The sequence below is a fragment of the Carassius carassius genome, chromosome 30 (genome assembly GCF_963082965.1).
Source record: "Carassius carassius chromosome 30, fCarCar2.1, whole genome shotgun sequence".
In the NCBI taxonomy this organism is placed as follows: domain Eukaryota; kingdom Metazoa; phylum Chordata; class Actinopteri; order Cypriniformes; family Cyprinidae; genus Carassius; species Carassius carassius.
Window position 1 is genome coordinate 2837135 of NC_081784.1, and position 25315 is coordinate 2862449.

General features: G+C 37.5%; 1 protein-coding gene across 2 annotated transcripts in view; it reads left to right on the top strand.

Annotated features, from left to right (window-relative positions):
- The window catches only part of LOC132110411 (equilibrative nucleoside transporter 1-like), a 34255-nt gene extending 10114 nt beyond the window's left edge, over positions 1–24141 (top strand). For both annotated transcript variants that reach the window (XM_059516981.1, XM_059516980.1), the window contains exons 2-13: positions 2926–3007; positions 3095–3176; positions 3746–3930; positions 4980–5119; positions 5483–5617; positions 6575–6672; positions 6789–6870; positions 19747–19832; positions 19958–20069; positions 20153–20238; positions 22768–22967; positions 23604–24141. In XM_059516981.1, coding sequence (XP_059372964.1) covers positions 2979–3007; positions 3095–3176; positions 3746–3930; positions 4980–5119; positions 5483–5617; positions 6575–6672; positions 6789–6870; positions 19747–19832; positions 19958–20069; positions 20153–20238; positions 22768–22967; positions 23604–23715 — 1347 coding nt within the window. In that variant the 5' untranslated portion in view covers positions 2926–2978 and the 3' untranslated portion in view covers positions 23716–24141. The remainder of the gene's footprint in view (positions 1–2925; positions 3008–3094; positions 3177–3745; positions 3931–4979; positions 5120–5482; positions 5618–6574; positions 6673–6788; positions 6871–19746; positions 19833–19957; positions 20070–20152; positions 20239–22767; positions 22968–23603) is intronic.
- Positions 24142–25315: the final 1174 nt, after the last annotated feature.

Below are 25315 nucleotides of genomic sequence, written 5' to 3' on the forward strand. Positions count from 1 at the left end.
CCTAGGGACTGTACTTATTTCTATTGAATTAAAGCATGTAAATAATAATACCATTATACAATGTACAAAAAGTACATTCTGACAGCTTCTTTAAATCAGTGTAATTCCCATAAATTATTTTGCATTGTGCAGCTGGGGTAAATTACATTTACATTACATAATAATCATTTACCAGACCCTTTTTATCCAAAGTGACCTAACAATCAAAGCAATAAGACCAACAATTATACAGGTGTTTCACATATTTTTATTTGTGAACATAAGTCTCTCAGTGGTTTAAAAGATGCTCTATGACACTGTATATGTTCCCACTGGAGTTAAAATCTCTTTGTTCTTGTCTGAACCACAGGAGCACATTAAGGGGAAGTCGTGGCCTAATGGTTAGAGAGTCGGACTCCCAATCGAAAGGTTGTGGAAGGAATTGTGGGTGGGGGGAGTGCATGTAAAGTTCTCTCTCCACTTTCAATACCATGACTTAGGTGCCCTTGAGCAAGGCACTGCTCCCCAGGCGCCGCAGCATAAATGGCTGCCCACTGCTCCGGGTGTGTGTGTGTGTGTGTTCACTGCTCTGTGTGTGTGCACTTCGGATGGGTTAAATGCAGAGCACAAATTCTGAGTATGGGTCACCATACTTGGCTGAATGTCACTTCACTTTCACACTTTCAATTATTGGCTAATTTGGAGGAGTAAAGGTTCCAAGAGGGGTGTTTTTCGTAGAGGAACCATTTTTGGTTCCCCAATAAACCTTTCAGCTAACAGTTCTTAAAAGAACTGTTTTTTTTTTCTTAGTGTAAAGAACATTTTAAAAAAATCTAAAGAACCCTTTTCTACTATAAAAAACCTGTTTGTGGAATACAAAAGTTCCATTGATGTTAAAGGTTTTTAATGGAACCATCAATAAAGAACCTTTAATTTTTAAGTTTGTTGGTGCCATCTTTGGCACATTAATCTTTAATTTCCAACAATATTTGATATTCAGAATATTTTGTATTTTTATATTGATTATTCTCAATAATATCTCTAATATTAGATATAAAACCCAGCCCTGCTTTAGTGGAAAATGTTATTTAGATTATTAAAATTTTCTTCACATTGAGAAAAAAAAAGGTTCTTTAAAAAACCGATCAGTGAAAAGTTTGTTGGGGAACCAAAAATGGTTTGTCTATTGCATTGATGCAAAAACCCTCTGTTGGAACTTTTTTTTTTTTAAGTGTAGTAACAATTGTAAAATACAGCCAGGACTTGAGTTGGGAATTGAGAACTATTTTTATTCTAAATATTCTAATATTCCATTTATAATTCATAAAGCAGTTTCATGACATGTGTTTCCATCGATGGGAAGCCAGAGGTGTTCTTCAGGAACCAGACCGGATGACTGAGGGATTGTAGGCTGCTGGGATTCATTTGTTGAGTGCAGCTCTGACAGTGTGTGCATTGGCTTGTGTAGAAATGGGAGGAGAAACTAAACTCATGTTTATTTTCATTTGGAAAATACTGATTACCTTACCATAGCATTTCAACCAATTTACCATAACCTGATTACTGAAATCACTGTGCAGATTTCCTAATGCTGCAAAATAATAGCTTGCAATTTCCAGAAGAGAATAGCAGAGAAAAGAGATAATGCTTCTTAGTTTCTTTGAAAAATACTGATTATTGTACACAATTCCAGAAGCTGTGGAGAAAACCTATTTTTCATTATTTTTCATTGTTTTTCAACACAATATGAAATGCAACTTTGGAATTTCTTTCAAATTAATCTTCTCTCTGTGAAGAAGTTTTTAACATACAATAAAAAATGATTGATAATATGGCGTCCTATGTTTGACCTCCTGTCAGCCAATAAATCTCTTCACTAAGAGGCCTGTTTTGTAAATTATAGCTGAATGAATGAAGAGTACTTCAGTGGGCTCTGTGTGTACAGACAGTTCAGAAAATGTGTTTATGGGACTGCTGAAAGTATGCTTTTTGGAGGAGGATAATGCATCAATATGTCTTCAAGCTCATTGTCACCATAAACCACATAAATTAAGCAGATTATTACATACAGCAAGCTTCATTATGGTCCATGGAGATGTAGATACCAACATCACAGTCTCTGTTGTCAATCTTTTAGTTTGCAAACAGTTTATCTGAAACAACTTGCTGAAGCACATCCTTTAAGAGCAACAGAATCCATCTATAAGACAAAAAACACCATACTAATACGGTACACTGAAAATTCAGAGATATCAATATTAATGGAAATTCAGCAAGGAGAAACTCTGAGGCTGTCTATCATGGAGTGCATTAGTTTCTCACTCTCCGTTTATTTATATTCTCAAAGATTTGCAGGATTAATCAATATTTCGCTCTTTCTTTAGTGCAGAGGATTTTGTGATTCATTCCTCAAATCCAGACAAGCAGTCGCTTGAGCTCAGGAAATTAACTTTTTTGTTATTTTATGAACTCTATACCCAAGGCTTAATAAAGCAGAATATGTGATATGTTCAAAATATTGTTTTAGAGATTTAGGCTAATTGCAAGCACATATAAAAACATCACTGAAGTGAAAATATAAACATTCATTTAGATATTACAGTATGTTTGTGTTCTGGGCGGCCAGAATATCCATTACCAGAATCATATTTTTGAATGAAAGGCAATAATAATGGCTGTTTACACGGTAAATACTGAAGCCTATAGACCTGTTGAGATCTACAGTGACCTCAGAAAGTATTTAGACATAGTACTCCTTAGAAATGTCTAAATATCATTAAATCATTTGCTTTTTACAGAAAAGCTGCACAAATAGACTTTTCAAACTGAATATTTAACTAAAATGAGTTTACTGGGTTTGAAATGATAAAACAATAGATCATCTTCTGTGGCGTTGTGGCTCAGCATCACTGAATGAAGGTTGTTTTCATGTGATTTTGATTTTAGATTTGATGCCAGATTCTGAACCAAATCAGTGACAGATCTGTCAGACAAACGCAATGACAGCCTCAAGCGCTCCACGAGACAGGTAAATGTGTGAGCGAGCGTGACTTTCTCACATGAAACAGATGCTCCGTAATGAAACTGCATGTGAATAACATGACATGTCTTCCAGGTATAATGCTGTATGGATCATATTCTTCATTCTGGGCCTGGGAACTCTGCTACCATGGAATTTCTTCATGACTGCTACCATGGTAACCATCGTCTAGTTAAAACAATGAAACACTAATGGGACGTTATTAGATGAATCCATGATTTTTTGAGCTATAGTATTGGATTTGGAATACTTCATTGTCCCAAAAGGGACATTTGTTTTGGTTTTGGATTTTGGAAATATAAAATTATCTAACTATAAATATTGCTTTTAATGCATCTTTTATTTGTAGATTAAATTTCCTGCTGTAGGTTTAAAATGCTTTCAAATGTTCTTGTGAAAATCATTTATGTAGGTAAATATTGTGTATAGCAGTGGTTCATAAACGTTTTGCATTTATGATCGCTTTATATGATGAACAGATTTAATCTGGTATTTTGGTTTGTGTTTTAAAGAATAACCAAAGTGTTACAACGTAAGGGTAAATGTTGACAGAATTTTCAGTTTTGGATCAAAAAATGACTTTGGTTCAGATTATGTTTTACATTGGCCAGAAACATAATGCACTTGTAACATTTTATTTTGTAAATGCAGATTGATGTAAAAATGACTCTTTAATGTAACATAACTGTACAAAGTGTCAACATCTGTCTTCTCATTGTTCTGCAGTACTTCACCCAGCGTCTGAAGGACCCACAGACCCATGAAGAACACAATCAGACAGTCAACGGGTCGGTGGTGATAGAGGGTGACACCCGTAACGTCCTAGAGTCAAAGTTCAACAACGTGATGACGCTGTGTGCCATGGTACCGCTGCTCATCTTCACCTGCCTCAACTCCTTCATCCACCAGAGGTGAGACGAGCTCTGTGTTTCATGTGAGAGCGATTCAGAAACATACATATATTAGAGCTGACACCAAGTTAAGGCATTCATGTAAAATATTAAATATGGCTTTAATGCACAACTGAGCTTACCCAACTGGACATTGCAGCTAACTGAAATTCTGTTCTGTGTCTGATATTAAGACTCTTTGGAAATGTGATGGCTGAAATAAAACCTGGTTACTAAAACTAAATCTTAGTCACCGTTACCAGTCAATGACAGAGAAAGATCAGAAGCAATTATTTATGTTCATGTTTTATAAAAAATGTAAGTGTAAGTAAAAATTATATAATTTATTATTATTTAATATCAATTATAAATGTACTTAAAATAATTATTTACATATTTTGTTAAATTAAATTGCATATGACTATATATATTTCTATTTTTATGTGTATATATTCTTAAACTGTCAATTATTAGTGTGCTTAGTTAAAAAAAAATACTTACACTGAACAAAATTATAAACGCAACACTTTTGTTTTGTTTTTGAATAATGAGGGCAAAATAAAGTGTTGCATTTATAATTTTGTTCAGTATATATATATATATAGATTATATAATGGATAGATTAAATAAAATATGAAAATTTAATTGTTATAGTTTATCACAGCAAATGTGTTTATGGCAAACAGACATGAGATTAATTGCAATTAAATCTGTTTGCAACCCACATAAATACTGCCTCATATATAAAACTGTTTCTGATGAATCTCTTTCATCTAAAGGCTTTAGGATAGATGTTGAAAATAATGTTTTGTAGGAAAATATCAGCTGCCTAGTTTCTCTATAAAACTAGAGTTTAATTGATAAGTTGGACCAAATATTGAACGAAGCACATCCCTTATGACTCGCTCACATCTTTCATTGTGTTATTTTACAGTTTTGATGACTTTACTGTTATTCTAAAATGTAGAAATTGAGTTGTAATAAATAGTTCAGAGATATTGTGTAACTTTGCATGAATCTCCCTGTTAGCCAGTGAGCTGATGTTGTGATCTTGTGTTGTTTTTTCCCAGGATTCCTCAGAAGTTGAGGATCTCAGGCAGTCTGTCTGTCATTTTCGTGGTGTTTCTCATCACAGCTGTGCTGGTGAAGGTGGAGATGGAGCCCCTGCCGTTCTTTGCATTCACTATGATCAAAATCATCTGCATCAACTGTGAGTATCACCATGATCAGCATCATCATCATCATCTGCAGTGTGTCTGCACCAGGCCACTTTGACCTCAGTGTCATGGTCTTCTCTCCTCTGGGTCGGGTCACGAGGTTTGCTTTCTGTTTGGGGTTCATAATGAGTAAAAGATGGCTTGGGTTCACACACACCCTTTGATGATGAAATTAATACCCAGTATGTTTGGAGAATCAAGCCAGGGAAGGTCTACTTGAAAGAGGAGATCATACAAGACTGAGCTCTTAGAAATGTTTCATGATGTTCTGTGTTATTACAACCTTTACTCATTTTTATCAGCATTCATGTCTAATCTTAACCATGGTTTTTCTTCTTCGCTGTCTCTTTCTGCAGCGTTCGGAGCCATTCTGCAAGGGAGTCTGTTTGGTTTGGCTGGAATGCTCCCAGCATCCTACACTACGCCCATCATGAGCGGACAGGGCCTGGCAGGGGCGTTTGCGGCCTTCTCCATGATCTGTGCGCTCGCCTGTATGTGTTCATCCTTTGTCACTCTTTATTTTCTTCTTTTCCAAATCGTAGGAACCAGAATTTGGAAAATTCTAAACCAGCTTTGTTGTTTTTAGCTGAAACTGTTAAAACAAGTTTGTTTATTGAAATAAATCTAAAATCAAATCAGATTTAAATATGAGATGAAAAACGCAAACATAAAGAATGTAAACGAAAATTCGAAAATGCTAAGTAGAAGTATTAAAAAAGATAAAGATAATACAAATGACAAATGCACAATTAATTTTACTAAAACACACACACACACACACACACACACACACACACACAAATACTATAATAGAATATAAAAAATACAAACATAACACTGTACAAAACATACTCAAAGTAGATTTAAATAGATGTTTAAAGTTGAAATACAATTAAATATTAATTGATAAACTGAAACTGAAAAAAATAAAAATAAAGCTTAAAAGGACAAAGACGCATAACAAATGTACTAAAACTAATATTAAAATAAAAAAATCAATTTTTAAATCTTAATAAATACTATATTAGGATATAAATAATACTAAAATAACACTGCACAAAAGGATTCAAAGTAGAATAAAATAGATGTTTAAAGCTGAAATAAAAATGAAAAAATAAATAAATAATAAAAGTAAAATTTTAATAAAATAAAAGCAGAATAGCAAATGTTAAAAAAGCTAAATATAAAAAAACTTAAAATACTAATGAATGGAACAAAATTATTAACAATATTAATAAATTTATCAAATGCATTTGACAAATTCAAAGATGGATGAAAGTGATGTTAAATGTCAGAACAAAAATGCTACGCTCGTTAATGTAAGTGATAATTGTGTGTTTATTTATGTGCTGATAAAACCATTCTACAGGGATTTCCATAAGAACGTTTGAATTGCTGAATCTGTTCCAGGTGTGGCCAGGTATTGACCTGAATCTTGTGTTTTCCAGCGGGCTCAGCGTTACAGGACAGTGCCTTCGGCTACTTCATCATTGCCTGTGTGGTCATTCTCCTGGCCATCGTTTCTTACCTCGCTCTGCCTAAAATGGTATGATGTAAAGCCCTGGTCCTGAGACTCACATCTGCGTTTTATTTCCACTGATCAATGCTGAGAATTATGTTTCAGTGAATACATGTTAAAAACTGAAAGTATTTGTTCTGCAGGAGTTTTTCCAGTATTTCTCTGAGAGCAGTGGCTCCCGATCCAGTGCTGATCAGGAAAACAAGATGGATTTGCTGAAACCAGGTAATGGCCAGCGTTTCATGTTTATCAGAAATGTTTCTCTAATAATCTAATGTCACAAGTGACACCTAAACACTCACAAACAAATATATGAGACCACTGGAATAAAAACCACTGTTTCCAGTGCATCCAACCTTGTGTAAAAGTAAATTTTCATACTGCTTTTCATTATGTTGGCTTGGCAAAGCCAACATACTGTTATGCTATTTAAAGAGTAACTAAACCCTAAACTAACTTTTTTTAGTTAATGATCTATAAGAATGGGGCTTTATTAGTGCTGTTCATTGATTCGAGTAACTTTTTGGACATTTGAGTATAAAGTGTTTTAATTCTACAATATATGGTGTAAAAACGTCTGAGTGCTGCCCTCTTCAGGTTGAACGGTGGCTACTGCAGTTGATTTTTCCTATTGGATGTTGCGGTGGCAAGTGACGTAAGCGTTGGCAGGTGACGTAAGCAGTTTCCAGCTCACCGCGCCCCTTGGTACGAGCTACCACGCCCTTGGCAGTATAAAACCATCAAAATCACTGTAGTGAGTCAGGAGCTGGAATTGCGAGTATTGGTAATGACCAGGATAGACTAATATAGCATCTATTTAGCATAGCAATTATATAGTTATTTAGATCTTCAAGTTAGCGTAGATTTATCTGTATTTAGTACAGTGGTCAGGGTGGTACGGAGGTGTGTTGCTGGTTGCAACAGCACTCCTGGACTGCATAGTTTACCAGCAGACTTTAAAATTAAGCGCCAGTGGTTGCATGCATTTGGCCTGGAAGACCGCAAGTTCCCGCCTAGAGCTGGAGTGTGCAAACTGCATTTTAAACGGGATTGCTTCTCCAACGCAATGGAGGTGGAAATGGGCTTCTCCACACAGCTCGCGCTGAAAAGCGACGCGGTGCGGGAGGTAAGACCGCAGTTTGAGCCAGCGGCTCGAATTGATATGAACAGACACCTCGACACCTTCCACTTCAGGTGAAAGTGGGGGAGAAAAGTCCTCTACTTCAAATGATCGCTCTGTTGCAAAGCTACTTGCGTCATTACAGTCACTCTCCATTTTAGCGTCTCTGACAGCAGCTGTCAATCAATCCGTCACTGCGAGTCTCAGGATCACGCTGCACTCGCTCAGCCCCGCCCTCGGTTCGTCCCCTCTAGAGTTGTGACGTTCGCGAACGAACCGATTCTTTTGAACGGCTCATAAACATGAACGATGGGAGCCGAGTCGCGGCTGGAGGGGAGCCGTTCTTTCTGTCGTTCTTTTTTCCTATGCGTGTTTCACACAGATGCACACAAATGAGCTCCTCCGCGAGACAGAACAGTTGTAGGGGGAGGGGCGCACCCAGCGCAGGCCAACCCTTTATAGCGTGATGATATTAGTTATTAGTTGTGCACGCATCCTTCACGTCCTTCACATCCTGCGTGCCTCTGTCATTGGGTAGGAGCATTGAAAAAAAAGCTATTTTGCACAGACATTTATTGCAGCCCACTTTGTTATTGTTCATTGACTTGAAGGGGCTGATGTTTGCAAAGTTTACAGTAGTAATTGTATGTAGACATTTCCATTTTATTTATTCTAACTTTAAATACTTTTTGTTTTCTATCAAAATGTTCTTGTGTGATAACAATGTTCTTGTGTGGAAGTGTTTGTAGTAAAAGCTGTTTTGCACATAAATTCATTGCAGCCGGCTTTCTTTTTGATGTTTATTCGTGAGTAGGTATTGTATGAATAACATAAGTCAACGTAGCTTTACACACACACACTTTGTACTAAAGGTAAATCCAAAATAGTGATGTCACTGTCTAAGCAGAGGGATTTGTGCAACCCTATGGAATATAGTCCACACATGACAAATGAGGTAATAATCAATATTTCAGAATAATTCAAACTCAGATATTGGTGTGTGATATCTGAGTTTTAATTATTTGACTACAAATCTCACCTCATCATTCTTCCCAGTGATTATTTCCAGGATAAACTGAGATGGCTCCAAGCTGGCTTCTTAAAACTGACTAAATATTTAAAAGAGCCAAAAGAGCCGTTCTTTTGAACGGCTCTTTGAAAGGAACGGATCGCGAAGATCCGGATCCCCTCAAAGAGCCATAAATCCCATCACTAGTCCCCTCTATCTCCGCTGTGATCTGCCCACTTTTCAGCATTTTTCAAATATTGTCAGTGGGTGGAGTCAGGCTCTGAGCAGGGGTTTAGTTACACTTTAAACTTCTCCTTCTTATTATTTTTCTGAGACTAAAAATTCTAAACGTATCTCCTCCTAGGGCTTTAAAGCCACAAGCCCCAAACTCGGCAGACACCTGCGGGATAGAGCGTTGGTGTGTGCTATATCTTTTCAGAGTGATCAGACTTAAAAAATTTTTAAATGTTTAATTCATTACCCATAGACTTACATTGTCTGAGAAAAATTGCGCCCCTACAGTTGCAATAGCCGAGAGAGATTTAGGGGAGGAGTCGGGTTTCGTTTCACTTTTAAACAGGTTAAAAATACAAGTAAATAATACAACTTTTCTCAAACTGACAAGCTAAACCAACATATCTGATTATTGCATGGGCCAGGGCTCATTAATAATTGATTTCTGGGCAGAGAGCAGTCAGAAAGACGAGAGAAGAATCTCTGCTGGTTAGCAGGCATTGTCTCCACGGAGCTCACAACGAGCGAATTTACAGCCTTTCACATTAAAACACTGCAGCGAAACGGCACAAAACAATTAGAAGAATATACTATACACATGAAAATGAGTGTTTATATGTGCTTGTGAGATTTTCTCTGTCAGGCTGAGCTGAACGTACCAGCGATTGCTCTGCGCTGCATAACATGGTTAAGTCATTAATATATATTTTTAAGAGCTTCTTAAAATACAATTTTACTCCGAATGCACACAATACACCCATTAGAACACAACAAAAGCAAAATCCAGGGGTTTTTGAGCCGTGTATGTGTGCAAAATGCAATATTTGACATCGCAAAGGGGAAAAAAGTCACATGACAGCCGCGTTTCGTGGCGAGATCGGACAAATAAATACACATTTCATTCACACTGACAAGCTAAACCAACATATGTTATTATTACCGGGTCAGATCTCATTAATAAATTATGTCTCTGGCCAAAGAACTGAGAGAAAGACGAGAGAGAAATGAGCGCTTCATCAGCAGCCCATTTGACAGCGTGATACAGCTTATGAATACTGGAAGGAAAAAAAGTCACGACAGCCTTTTAAATTAAAACAGTGCAGCGAATCAACACAAAACAATTAGAAGAATATATTATAGAGATCAAAATCAGTGCTTGTGTGATCTTTTTGTCTTAGGTGAAAATAACATCCATCTCTCCAGCTTCAGAGGACAGTGATTCTGGCTTTTCGTCGGTAGATCGGACAAATCAAGTACACGATTATTTCAAAATTCATAATAGCTCGGCGAATATAAACGAAAACAGCCACGTTAACATATTATGTCCGTATTATGCCACATTTTGAATAGAAATTCACCACTCATTCATATTCAGTCACGTCAGCAGCGGTTTATTTGTGTTCACATAGACTCACTGAACAGCGTCAATAAGGATTTATAGACCAAAGATGCATATCTGCGGCGATATATGGATATATTTACTGATGTTTACTTCATATTTCTTCAGACAGAATCGTCATTTTTATTCATTTTACACTGATTTACGCGATCTGAGAGAAATGAGCGCTTCATCAGCCAGCCCAGTTATCACTACGAGCTCAGAATAAAAGCATTTTTACATTTTTTAAGAGCTTCCAAAAATAATATCACAGCGAATGCACTAATCCACCCATTAGAACACAACAAGAGCAGATTTCATGTGTTTTTGAGCTGTTTATGTGTGCAAAATGAAGTATAATTTGACAGCGTGATACAGCTTATGAATACTGGAAGGAAAAAAAGTCACGACAGCCTTTTAAAACCCTCTGGAGTCGATTAACGCATATACGCGTTTTGAGTCATTTTCTCCTGATATACCCGAAAATTACTTAAATTACACCTTCAGTTTTAATCGTACAGATAAGAGCAATACATCAATCGAATCTGTAAAGGGTCTACTTTTTTTGGATACAAACATAATAACAACAAAACTTTGTGCACTTATAAAATAAAGATAACAAACAAGGTGTGCTGTCTGCAGCCTTTGTCTGCGCTGATCTTCATTTACAAACACGTCATTAAAATGAACAGTAACTCCGTGAATACTCAACGAAGAGACATGAGAGAGATATCTATAGAAAGCTTGACATGTCTACTTTTAAACAAGTGCTGCCGATCAAATATTCTGTGATAAAGTAATCCATATCAAAACAACGCGATGTCCTTTTTTCACGTCTCCCTTCATTATATCAAGATTCAAGATGGCGGCACCCTGTGGCATGCAGTTACTTCAGAAAGAACAAAGTGACAATAATTAAACTAAACTAAATTGATATAGCTGATTTGTACTGAAACGAAAAAAAACTAAACAAAATGCCACCGAAGAAAATCAGTAGTGTAGTGTCACAGTGTCTGGGTTGTGTTCCCTGGGTTTCCACTAGGTGTCCTCCTTTCCCACGGTGTCTGTCACCTTATCACTTCCTGTTCCCTTATTTGGTCACCTTCCTCTTTGTTGAGTAATTGATTGTTCCCCACTTGTCTCCTGTTCCCTCATTATCCTTCTGTGTATTTATACCCGGTCTGTCTGAGTCTGTGTTACTGAGTCCTTGTTTAATGTCCTATGATTATTCATGTCTGTCGCTTCTTGCCTTGCCTTACCTTACCTTGTCTTCGTGTCTTGTTTATGTTGGATTTGGATATTCTGGTTTTGACCCTGCCTGGACTGTTTACCCCTTTGGATTACCCTTTAAATAAATGACTTACCTGCAATTGGTTCCCTCTCCTGTGTTTCCTGTAACACCGAACGTGACAGAAGGACTCCGTCACAGTAGGAACCAGCGGTATGTCATTTTTCCGTTCCCCAGCCAAGATGGCGGAGCGGCGAACCAAGTACCTTCGGTTGATCGCCCTCCGCCAAGAGGGCAATGAAGTGGGTGCCCTGGCTCAGGTGTTCTGGTCCCTGGCCGAGGGCATGGGCTACAACGATGCGGCCCTCAAGGACTATTTCAATGGCGGGCTGGATGATCCAGTGTCTCAGGAGGAGATGGCGCAGTTAGAGACACTGGAATTCTGGGAATTCGTGCGCTACCTGCAGCATCGGCTTCGGTGGGATGCCCCAGCCACTTCTGTCTCTTCCGGCGGGGTGGTCGTCAGCCCAGCACCACTGCCCAGGATGGCAACCAGCCAAGCGCCACAACCCAAGATGGCCGCCAGTCCAGCACCACTGCCCAGGATGTCTACCAGCCATGCGCCACAACCCAAGATGGCCGCCAGTCCAGCACCACTGCCCAGGATGGCTACCAGCCAAGCGCCACAGCACAAGATGGCCGCTAACCCATCGCCAATGCCCAAATTGGCCACCGTTCCAGCGCCACAGCCCAAGATGGCCGTCAGCCTAGCGCCACAGCACAAGATGGCCGTCAGTCCAGCGCCACAGCACAAGATGGCCGCCAGCCCAGCACCACAGTACAAGAGGGCTGCCTGTCCAGAGTCATGGCCCAAGATGGCTGCTTGCCCAGCGCCGCTGCACAGGATGAGAGTCTCAGTTGACCCCCCGGAGTCGAGTCAGGTTCCAGTTGACCCTCCGGAGTCGAGTCAGGTTCCAGTTGACCCTCCGGAGTCTAGTCAGGTTCCAGTTGACCCTCCGGAGTCTAGTCAGGTTCCAGTTGACCCTCCGGAGTCGAGTCAGGTTCCAGTTGACCCTCCGGAGTCGAGTCAGGTTCCAGTTGACCCTCCGGAGTCGAGTCAGGTTCCAGTTGACCCTCCGGAGTCGAGTCAGGTGCCAGTTGACCCTCCGGAGTCGAGTCAGGTGCCAGTTGACCCTCCGGAGTCGAGTCAGGTGCCAGTTGACCCTCCGGAGTCGAGTCAGGTGCCAGTGAACTCTCCGGAGTCGAGTCAGGTGCCAGTGAACTCTCCGGAGTCGAGTCAGGTGCCAGTGAACCCTCCAGAGTCGAGTCAGGTGCCAGTGAACCCTCCAGAGTCAGGGCTAGTCGCCGCTGATTCTCCAGAGTCAGGGCTAGTCGCCGCTGATCCTCCAGAGTCAGGGCTAGTCGCCGCTGATCCTCCAGAGTCAGGGCTAGTCGCCGCTGATCCTCCAGAGTCAGGGCTAGTCGCCGCTGATCCTCCAGAGTCAGGGCTAGTCGCCGCTGATCCTCCAGAGTCAGGGCTAGTCGCCGCTGATCCTCCAGAGTCAGGGCTAGTCGCCGCTGATCCTCCAGAGTCAGGGCTAGTCGCCGCTGATCCTCCAGAGTCAGGGCTAGTCGCCGCTGATCTTCAAGGACTGAGTCAAGTGACCGGTGATCTTCAAGGACTGAGTCAAGTCACCGGTGATCTTCAAGGACTGAGTCAAGTCACCGGTGATCTTCAAGGACTGAGTCAAGTCACCGGTGATCTTCAAGGACTGAGTCAAGTCACCGGTGATCTTCAAGGACTGAGTCAAATCACCTGTGATCTTCAAGGACTGAGTCAAGTCACCTGTGATCTTCATGAACAAAGGCAAGTCACCATTGATCTTCATGAGCAGTGTCAGGCCAGCACCAATCTTCTGGAATCCAGTAAGGACACCAGGGGATTACCAGAGTTTCGTCGTCCTGTTGGTCCAGCCACACGGAGGTCTGCTCCGCCTTGGGGGGCTCTGGTCCTGACCGCACGGTTGTGGGGGTCTTCCGCTCCGTCCTGGAGGACTCTGACTTCGTCCACAAGGACGTGGTGGTCTTCGGCTCCGCCCTGGGGGGCTTCCGTCCTGACCACACGGTTGTGGTGGTCTTCTGCTCCGCCTTGGGGGCCTCTCGTCCTGACCACATGGCTGTGGTGGTTTTCTGCTCCGCCCTGGGGGACTTCCGCCCTGACCACACTGTTGTGGTGGTCTTCTGCTCCGCCCTGGGGGGCTCTCGCCCTGACTAGATGGTTGTGGTGGTCTTCTGCCCCGCCCTGGAGGACTCTGGTTTTGACCACAAGGACGTGGTGGTCTTCCGCTCCGCCCTGGAGGACTCTGGCGTCGACCACAAGGATGTGGTGGTCTTCTGCCCTGCCCTGGGGGGCTTCATGTTGTTGTTTTTGCTTTTTGTTCACTCCTGTCCCTGTTCCTTTCTGTTAGTCTGGCCCTCCGTCCCTCCCCCTGAACCTCCTCCGGTCCTCCTCCCTCCTGGTCTCCCTGTTTTGTGTTTTCAATTCTGGTGCCTGTTCCCCATGTTTTTCTTTTCTGGCCCTCCGTCCCTCCCCCTGAGCCTCCACCTGTCCGCCTCCCTCCTGGTCTCTGTTTTGTGTCTGTCGTGGAGCGTCTGGGAGCTGCTCCGTAGAGGGGGGGTACTGTCACAGTGTCTGGGTTGTGTTCCCTGGGTTTCCACTAGGTGTCCTCCTTTCCCACGGTGTCTGTCACCTTATCACTTCCTGTTCCCTTATTTGGTCACCTTCCTCTTTGTTGAGTAATTGATTGTTCCCCACTTGTCTCCTGTTCCCTCATTATCCTTCTGTGTATTTATACCCGGTCTGTCTGAGTCTGTGTTACTGAGTCCTTGTTTAATGTCCTATGATTATTCATGTCTGTCGCTTCTTGCCTTGCCTTACCTTACCTTGTCTTCGTGTCTTGTTTATGTTGGATTTGGATATTCTGGTTTTGACCCTGCCTGGACTGTTTACCCCTTTGGATTACCCTTTAAATAAATGACTTACCTGCAATTGGTTCCCTCTCCTGTGTTTCCTGTAACACCGAACGTGACACGTAGTTGAGGAAGAGTTGGAGGTGATTAGGAAATCTCTAAACTTCATGTCGGATGAATTGAGCAAAGTTGCTAAACAACAAGCTATGCTAATTGATCTGATGGATGAAGTCAAACAACTGAAGAACCTTGTGAAAGAGAAAGATAAGAGAATTGAAGGACTAGAGAGAAGGATTGATGATTTGGAACAATACACAAGAATGGAGGATTTAATTATAAGCGGACTGGAAACAAAACATCGAACGTATGCTAGTGCATTGGCCAGAGACAAAGTTGGTGAAAATGCCCTGCCAGAGGAACTTCAAACGCTGGAAAATCAAGTAATCAAGTTTTTTGAAAGTAAACATATGTACATCCACTGCGATAATGTTGTGGCCTGTCATACCCTTCCACAAAGAAACAGCGGAGCGAAGCCCGCCATAGTTGTTCGGTTTATGAATCGCAAGCATAAAACCGAGTTACTGAAGCAGGCAAAGAAGCTAAAGGGAACGGGGGTATACCTGAATGAACATCTTACAAAAAAGAACGCCGACATTGCAAGACATGCACACACTCTGAGGAAACAGAACAAGATACAAACTACATGGACAAGGAATTGCAAAGTGATGATACGGCTAAATGGAACACCTGAAGAAGCCAAAGTACTCACAATAAGAGAACTTAAAGAATTGGAACAGTGCGGATAAGTAAGGACTGCTTGGAGGAATATCCTTGTAGAATGATGTGTAAATCGTGGCTACAAGGGTGAACTATGTGGACTGTTCACATGGATCAACAATATAAAATGATGGACTTTGATAAGGATTTCTTGTTTCCATTTAGAGATATTGATGATGGGGAGTTTGTTCATATTCATAAAGACTGTGAGTCTGGTGATTTACAAAGTCACTGTAAGTATGAACATTTAAATTTTAAAACTTTCAATCACACAGATTACAAAATGTATGAGATTGATAATGACATAGACCCAGAAAACCACTTTTTCAATAATATAAATAATAATTGTTGTGAGTACTATACAGAAGAACAATTTAATAGAAATGTGGAAATGGAAGGGGCATTATCAATAATACATTTTAATAGTAGAAGTCTCTATAAAAACTTCGTACAAATTAAGGATTTTTTGTGCAAGTTTAATAAATTTGATGTGATTGCTGTGTCAGAGACTTGGCTTGATAATGAGAAAGCACAAGATGTGGAATTGGATGGATATAATTTGTTGACGATTAACAGAGTTAAAAAAAAAGGAGGAGGAGTTGCTTTATATGTTGACACAGCGTTAAAATGTAGTCTGATTAAAAGTATGTCATGGACTATAGAAAATATTCTGGAATGCTTAACCATAGAAATCGACTTTGAAAGATCTAAAAATCTAATAATTAGTTGTGTGTATAGAACACCAGGATCATGTATTGATACATTTATGAATAGATTAGTAGGTGTGTTAAATAAATGGAATGAGAACAAGTTACAAATTATATGTGGAGATTTTAACATTGATTTGTTAAATCCAAATGGACATGAGAGAACATCTGATTTTATTGATACAATGTATAGTAAAGGTATATTTCCGGTGATTACAAAACCAAGTAGAATAACATCAGACACTGCTACACTAATTGATAATATATATACAAATGAAATTGAAGGGGAAATTGTAGGAGGATTATTTATAAATGATATGACTGATCATCTCCCAGTTTTTGCGATCTTTCAAAGATTTTTTACAAAACCAAATGAAAATAGGACAAACAATGTTAAAATGATTCGACATAGAACACCAGAAGCCATTGCTGCCCTTGGGGAGGATTTAAAGAAACTTAACTGGAGTGAGGTTTATGAAAATTAAGATCCTAATAGAGCCTATAATGCTTTTTTAACCATAGTGATTGAAAAATATGAAAAACATTGTTTTTTCAAGAAGTTTGTAAGGAAGCGAAAAAATGTGGACAAAACATGGATTACAAATGGAATAGAGAAGGCATGTAAAAAGAAGAATGCATTATACAGGAAATTTATTGCAACAATGACAAAACAAGCTGAAAATAATTATAAAATGTATAAAAATAAATTAGTAAGTATTATAAGATTTAGTAAAAAGGACTATTATCATACATTATTGAACAAGTATAAGAGTAATACTAAAAAAACATGGGAAGTACTTAATAGTATAATTAAAACGAATAGAGGAAAAGTAGATTACCCAAATTATTTTGTAAATGATGACTCAGGAATTATAAATAAAGTGAATGACATTGTCAATACATTTAATGAGTATTTTGTAAATGTTGGTTATAAGTTAGCACAAGAGATTGTGGAGCAGAGAAATGAGGAAAGGCCAGATGAAGTAGATATCCCTAGTAATATCCATTCAATATTTATTAGGGGAACTCATGAAATGGAAATACTTGATATTGTTAATAATTGTAAGAATAAAAAATCTACTGATTGTAATGATATCGACATGTCATTATTAAAAAATATCATAGAATATATAGTAAAACCATTTACATATATTTGTAATCAATCATTTTTAACAGGTATATTTCCAAATAATATGAAAATAGCTAAAATTATTCCTATCTTTAAAAGCGGTGATAGACATCTTTTTTCCAATTACAGACCAATTTCCCTGCTTTCCCAGTTCTCTAAAATTTTGATCAGATTTAATGAAAGTTACTTGTGGTGTTCCACAGGGCTCGGTGTTAGGCCCCATAATGTTTGTACTGTACATAAATGATATTTGTGAAGTGTCAAAAATATTAAAAATGGTTTTGTTTGCTGATGACACTAATTTATATTGTTCAGGGAAAATTTGGAACAGCTTCTGAATACAGTGGAAATTGAATTGATGATCTTAAAAAAATGGTTTGATGATAATAGATTGTCATTGAATTTAAGTAAAACAAAGTTCATAATATTTGGTAATCGAAAGAGTTTTAATAAAGTTAAAATTAGGATTAACAATGAGAAAATAGATAGAGTATATGAAAATAAATTTCTAGGTGTTATAATAGATCACAAATTATGTTGGAAACCACATATTAATCATGTAAAAAGAAAAATGTCACAATCCATTGCAATATTACATAAAACTAAACATATTCTGAATGAAAATTCATTATATATTTTGTATTGTGCGCTCATAGTTCCATACATGATCTATTGTGTGGAGGTTTGGGGACATGCATATAAAACCAATATAAATCCAATATATATGTTACAAAAAAGAGCAATAAGGATTATAAAACATGTTGACTACCACGAGCCAACTAATCAATTGTTTAGTAATTTAAATGCTTTAAAAATTTTTGATTTAGTAAATTTCTATACTGTACAGACAATGTATAAAGTCTATAATAATTTGCTTCCAAACTGTATCCAGAGGCTGTTTGAAATAAGAGAAAGTCAGTATGGAATAAGAGGAATGCACATGTTTAAAAAAATAAGGGTAAGAACTAATACAAAAAATAGATGCATATCTGTCAAAGGGGTTAATCTATGGAATAATTTGCATACAGAATTAAAATTGTGTAATTCACTTTGTAAATTCAAGAAAATGTTTAAAAACAAGGTGGTTAATAAATATTTAATTTAACGGGTATTAAAAAGTTATTTTTCTTTCCTTCTGTTTTTTTTTTTTTTTTCTTTTTTCTTTATATAATTTGTATATGTATGTGTGTCTTGTATTAATCACTACTAGTAAAAAGTGCCGCTCATTTGATTGATAATTATGTACAAAGGGTAGGCGTAATAAGCAGAGGCTTCAGCCTACACCTTTTCGGTTATTATGTATAACTTCATTTATTTTTGTATGATTGATTGTCTGTGAGGACCGAATTAAAAAAAAAAAAAAAAAAAAAAAAAAAAAAATATCTAATGTGTATGGAAGGCCAAGAGGGTCAAATACACGTGAATTTTAACGCGTCAACAACACGTTAAATACGTGTAATTTCACGCGTAGACAACAGATATTTAAAAATACGTGTTGTTTACAAGTGAAAAATCAGCGTGTATTTAACAAAAATCAGTTTGAATGGGTCAATGTCATTGGCTGCTGAGGACTTGGGTCAAACCACTTCTGTGAGCTTAGAGGGGTGTACCATTCATAGACAGGCAACCACCATTTAACATGCTGTAGATCAGCCTTATTATTTAGTCTTTTTTCTTTTCTTTTTTGTATAGCCTATAGAAATAATATATTTAAGTTTCAGTTTTATGAAATATTTATTTTTTAATAAATATAAATTAAAATTCTGTGGTGATAGTATAGTTTATAAAAGGTCCAGTATTTTGTAATGAAACAGAACTTTTTGTTTAGCTCTTGACTGACGAAATATACTATATATAGTGTCCCTTCTTTAATTTTTCAGTACTGTGTGATAACTTAAATATGTTGTCTGTACTATTAAAATAAGATCAAATTGAATGGTATTTAGGAGATTATAGTTTTTGCATGACTTATTTCGCATTCAGCTAGACAACCCTGTCCTAGCTGTTATCATAGCCTAGGCTTTTTATAAAAAAGAAAAACAGCAAGGGACCATGGAAAACGACTGTTGCAGGTGTATTTTTTTATGGTATTATTATTTTTTTTTTGCAGCGGGGCAACTCAAGAATGTTGGGCACACAAGTACTGTGGCTCTTTTTCCCCATGGCCAAGATGGCCAAGCCAACATCAAAGTTAGTTCACTAACTTTTAATTCTAGTTTTATTTCATATCACACAAGTTGACAGCGAAAACAGGCAGGAGTTCTAATATGGCGAGTATTCAGACAACAAACAGACATATCTAATCAAGATTATGAGGTATTTTTTTGCTCCTCAGAATATCTTATCTACATCTTCTAAATATTTTGACTTTGGGATACCATTCCCTAAAAAAATCCCAGTCTCGAAGTGTCTAAACAGCGTCTTAATGTGTTTTTCATGATGTTTTTTGTTGCTAAATGACAGATACAGAAATCGGTGTGGCTTTGTGTCGTTACTCGTGTCTCCCTGTGAAGAGAACCTGATGGTGTTTTTATACTCTTGTCTTGTAGAAGGTCAAAGAGAGAAGAGGCCGGTCCTGAGCCTGACTGATGAAGAGAGCAGACCCGCCGTGTCAGTGTTTGGCATCTTCAAACAGGTCTTAACTTTAACCAACTGCCTACATAACCCTCCAAACTAGCTATCTCGAAGCCATAGCTGAAGTTAGCGATGCATAATAAGAGCAGGAGTCTGTTTGTAATACTCTGTGGTCTCCTGTCGTAGATCTGGGTGATGGCTCTTTCTGTGTGCTTCGTTTTCGCTGTCACCATCGGCATCTTCCCAGCAGTCACTGTTGAGGTGAAGACCACTGTTGTTGAAGAGGGGAACGGTTGGGGTGAGTGTGTTTGCATGTCATTATATCGATGTTCCTACTTCTTCTCTGCCAGTAAGAGCAGATGTGCTCTGTCTCTTTCACAGATACTTACTTCATACCTGTTTCCTGCTTCCTCCTGTTTAACATGATGGACTGGGTCGGCAGGAGCCTGACTGCTGTCTGTATGTGGGTAAGTATGTGTGTGTGTGTGTGTGTTAATCAGGCTCAGACAGGGACTCTCAACACGTGTTTTGAATGCTTTATTAAGGCTCTATCAACAGGAGCAACTGACCGAGCCCTCCTGGGTTTTCACTGATTTCCTGTTAAGATGTGTTTTTTTTTCTGAACAAAGAGCAGGGCAGGGAAAACACTGTTGAGTAGTTTCTCTAGAAAATGTTAAAAGAGCAGTGACCGAAATCATGTGACTTCATTTATTATGTGGAACAGATTGCTTTTTCCATACAGGGACCACAGGCTGTCAAGCTTCATAAAGTACCTTTAAAAGTGGTCTTCTGAAGTCATATGATGGCTTTGTGTGCGGAGCAGACTGAAATATGTTATTGACCAAAAATCTGTTGCAACTATTTATTTTCATTCATGCAGTTTTAGTCTGTTCCTCATACCAAAACTATTTTCATGACTACTGTTATGGTACTTTTTTTGGTTATAGGGCTGCTAAAATGAAATTGTAGTTTTGGTTATTAATTACGATGATCACAATTTACATTGAATGTTTGTTTGATGCAAATGCATGCCATATTTTTTATATGAAAATAAACAAGCTGTAAACACTAACTGAAAAACATTTCAGTTAGCATCAAGCCTCAAATGTCAACTATACATTGGTTTGGTTTCTTCTTTAAATAATAATAAAAAAGTAATAATATGCATGGTATTATAATGTTATATTAAAACTAAAATTAAAACATTGGGAAAATGTTTAGAAAAGAAAAAAAAAACACATCTTAAGCACGCAGAATAATGTAAATGGACTCTGAACGATTAATTGCTGCCTCAAACGATTATTTAATTGTGAACTGATTGCTAACCATGTAGATATCAATGTTTTATTAATTATACAAATATAGTAAATGTTAAGGATTTATTTATTACATTAATATAGGAAATATTCAAGGATTTTTTTTCATAATACAAATATAGGAAATATACAAGGATATGTTATTTATAGTTGATATAGAGTTGAAATATAGTTGATCCTCTATATAAAGTCAAACTCAGTTCCAGGGAAAGCTGATGAAGGAAACCTCAGTGGAGCAGATCAGCTCTCGCAGTGTTCCTGGCATTTCATAACTGGAACGCGTCTCGTGTGCAGTCAGCTGTCTCACGCTCATGTGCTGCTCATGCACACTGTTACCACACGCAATGTAACACTGTTTCTCTTGAGTCCATAAATGTGCATCTGAATGAGAGCTGAGCATCATGGGAAACTGTGACAGCTGTAGATCAGCACGTAGTGAGCTAGTTAAGGAACTGAAGATGTCACGTGACTATGCAATAGCTGTACATGAGCCAGATTTCGATTCGGTATTGTCATGAGTTTTGAGTGTTTCAGGAGCAAAACCACTTTCACATGGATGCTCACATGAGCTCAGAATGTGTTGAAGATGTCTTTCTCATGCACTGATTGGCTGATTAAGAGAATGGATTGCACTGGTTGACCAGCATGGGTTTGATAAGGTCCTGATGGGAGTTGATTCAATGATAATGACAGCTGTGTATTATGATATAATACAAAACGGTGCACTGTTTTAAAAGAATTGCTGAGTCTAAGAGAATATTTATATTATATTCGGTAACACTAACATTTCTTGATGTTGGTTATGTTTTAATAAATGTTGAGATTAACAGTAACTAAATGCTGAAAATGTTCATGCTAACAAAGTTAAATAACAAAATAAACCTTTTTGTGTTACCCAATATTTAAAATAAATAAATCATATTTGATTTTAAATTATATATATATATTTAAATGTTATATTAAAACAATATTAATTACTATGTATTAAAATAATTTATATTAATTAAATATTATTTTCAGTGTTTAGTAATTCACTTTAAATTGGTTTTACAGTTTTAAATATTTATCTTTACAAATCAATATAGTTTTACTTAAAAATAACAGTTTTTAAAATTTGAAAAAAGTTCAATTCAATTCAAGTTTATTTGCAATACAAATCGTTACAAAGCAGCTTTACAGAAAATTATGTTTCTACAATATTTAGTAATAGCTTATCAGTGGTGACTGTCAGTTTGTGCACGTATGACAGGATTTGTAGAAAAATTAATACAAGACATAGTCAACCAGACGATGAACATTATTAATATTATTAATAATTAATAATTATTATATGATGCAGTCACACTTGTAGCAATATTTGTTAGTTATGTTTGTTGATTCAGGGCTGTATGTGGGTACGTATGTGTGTGTGTTAAATGGTTATGCACACTATCTTTTGACAATTTATGACAAAATGTGTCATTTTGAATTACGATTTTAAATGTTTAAATATTTGAATTACGATTTTAAATATTTCTCTTTAGCAATAGTTTATTCTTATTTAAGTTTGAATTTCAGGAATTTCAACGTGCACTAATACAGTATGTCTCGACAAATAAAATGTAATAAATCTGGTTTGTTCTGAAGATGATGCCTGCAGATATATTTCTGTTCAGCATGTGCTCTCTGTCCTCCGCTCAGCCTGGTAAAGACAGCATCTGGCTGCCCGTCCTGGTCATCGCACGCTTGGTGTTCGTTCCTCTCTTCATGCTCTGTAACGTTCAGCCCAGACACTACCTGCCCGTGGTGTTCGCTCACGACACCTGGTACATCATTTTCATGATCCTCTTCTCCTTCAGCAACGGATACCTGGCCAGTCTCTGCATGTGCTTCGGACCAAAGTATGTACAAAATATCATCAACATGCATGCGAAACAGACTTACTTATGTCAGGCTGCTCGAAAAATACTGTCAAAACATGTCCCTGTGTGCTGCATTGACATGAATGAGTTGTGCTGCTTGTTAAGGATTTAAGGACCCTAAGGTTTTAGGGTTTTGAAAACAAATATCATGATTCAGTTATGACCCAAGCTTTCGATTCAATTCAATATCGATTATTTTGGATATATAGGCTATCGTGTACAATACATGACACATTTTATCAAGAAAAACAATTCATGCTGTAAAATATACATGAGAGTCATTTGAAACTACATTACTATTATATTGATATATTATAAAATAAACATCTAAATGGTGGCTGGCATAAAAACACAAATCACAAAGCTTATGATGATTTATTAATGTTACGTTCATTAACTGAAAACAGGCTAGACTAGTCAAATCTTGGGATTTAAGAATCAGTATGGTTCCATAAAAATAAAAATCTATTAGAGAAATTGATATTTTTTTACCCAGCACTAGTAGCAATATTTCGTGAATAATCTCTGTACATTTTAAACACTGGTATGATAGTGTTCATCTAACAGATAGTCAAAGTTCTTCATGTCCTCTGATGTTTTGTGCTCGTCCCACAGGAAAGTATCCCAACATGAAGCAGAAACTGCAGGGGCCATCATGGCTTTTTTCCTCTCTCTTGGCTTGGCTGTGGGAGCTGCGTTATCCTTCGGTTTCCGGGCCATGATCTAGAAGCATGGCCTAGTTCTCAGTATGATGAAGATGAACTTTAACCCTAGATACACACAGAGCCAGAGAGAATGTGTATCCGTTTGTCTGTAATGAAGTGGAACTGTTATAGACAATATTCACACAAGGATTCTAAGAAGGAGCATCTTCATCAACATTAGGATGTTATGAGCATCATTATCTTCATCAGACAAAAAAAAACGAGCCAAATCTGTCTGCATTTTTTTTTTGTATACTTGTTGTAAAGTAAGTAAAGAACAATTCTGTATTTAACAATAATGTATAGTTCAGGTTAACCCCTTTCCGTTTTAGTTATTTTTATCATTTGTGTGAGCACTAACAGTTTTAATTGTCCTGTTCTAGTTTCGTTTAGTGATGGCAGAGACTTGCAGCTATTAGGGCAGTAGGTTCACTGCAAAACATTTTTTTTTTTTTTTTCAGTTTTCAAATGTCTAAAAATTCAAAATGATATCATATGAAGTCTTGTTTTATGAAAAATCTATCCCAATTAAGTAAGTTTATGCTTAAAAAAAGTATCAATCTAATAATCTGGTTTTGCCTTTGAATTAAGTTTGTTTGTCTTGCATTACTGGCAGATATTTTTACTTGTAATTTTTTCTAGTAATTTTGATAGTTTGATAAAACAAGACTTAGCATCATAAGTCATTTTTAAGTAAATGTCTCTTCATTTAAGCATATACTGCATATATGTGTACTGAAAACGAGGCAAAAATACTGATTGCAGTGGTTCTAGATTAATCGTACTGTATCACATCATTAAAGGGCCCCAATTGAAGTTTATAGTGGCATTTCGAAGATTAAGATCTGTTCAGATGTCTGCTGTTTATTTTGCAATGCATTTGATTTGAACATGTTTTCAAATATTTAGCCTTAGTACATTTTGTAAGAGTTACAAGTGTTACAGGTCTAAAAGTGTTACATTTGACCTTATTATTTATATTATTATGTGTTTTTTTAAACTGCTTATTTTAATGAAATGTTATTAATGCAGCATGTATGACACAATCTTACACCATGTAAATGCACAACTTTCTTTGGTGCCTTTTGAATGAGATGTTTAAAAAAAAAAGGGCAATGCTGAAATGTGCGGTGGGTGGGTGGGTTTGTGTATGGAAGGGAATGCAAATAAACACATTTCTGGTTGTATTTCGATGACGATGTCTGTTCAGTACGTGAGCTGCTCCAGAGACTCAACGGCTCGTTTGTCAACGCTCTGGTAATGAAAGGTTCCAGTAAAAACGGTTTGCTTGATTAATGCGTCATTCCAGTGGCAAACTCAAGAAAATTTCCCTAGTATTTGATGCAACAACATCCACCAATTGTTACATTCACAAAGGCTGTTTTTTTTTTTTAAATAAAAATACCATACATTTAACTTGGGTCATTGCCATGAAACAAGGGAACTAAAATGAAGACCACATAAACAGTGATTAATATTTTAGAAACTATTTTGATTTTGCTTACACAATGTCATGCAACGATGTTTAATGTCAAGTTATATATGAAAAGAGTATTTAAATGTCATTGCATTAGACAAAATATCAAAGTTAATGACAAGCAATCAAATGCTGCAGAATCTTTT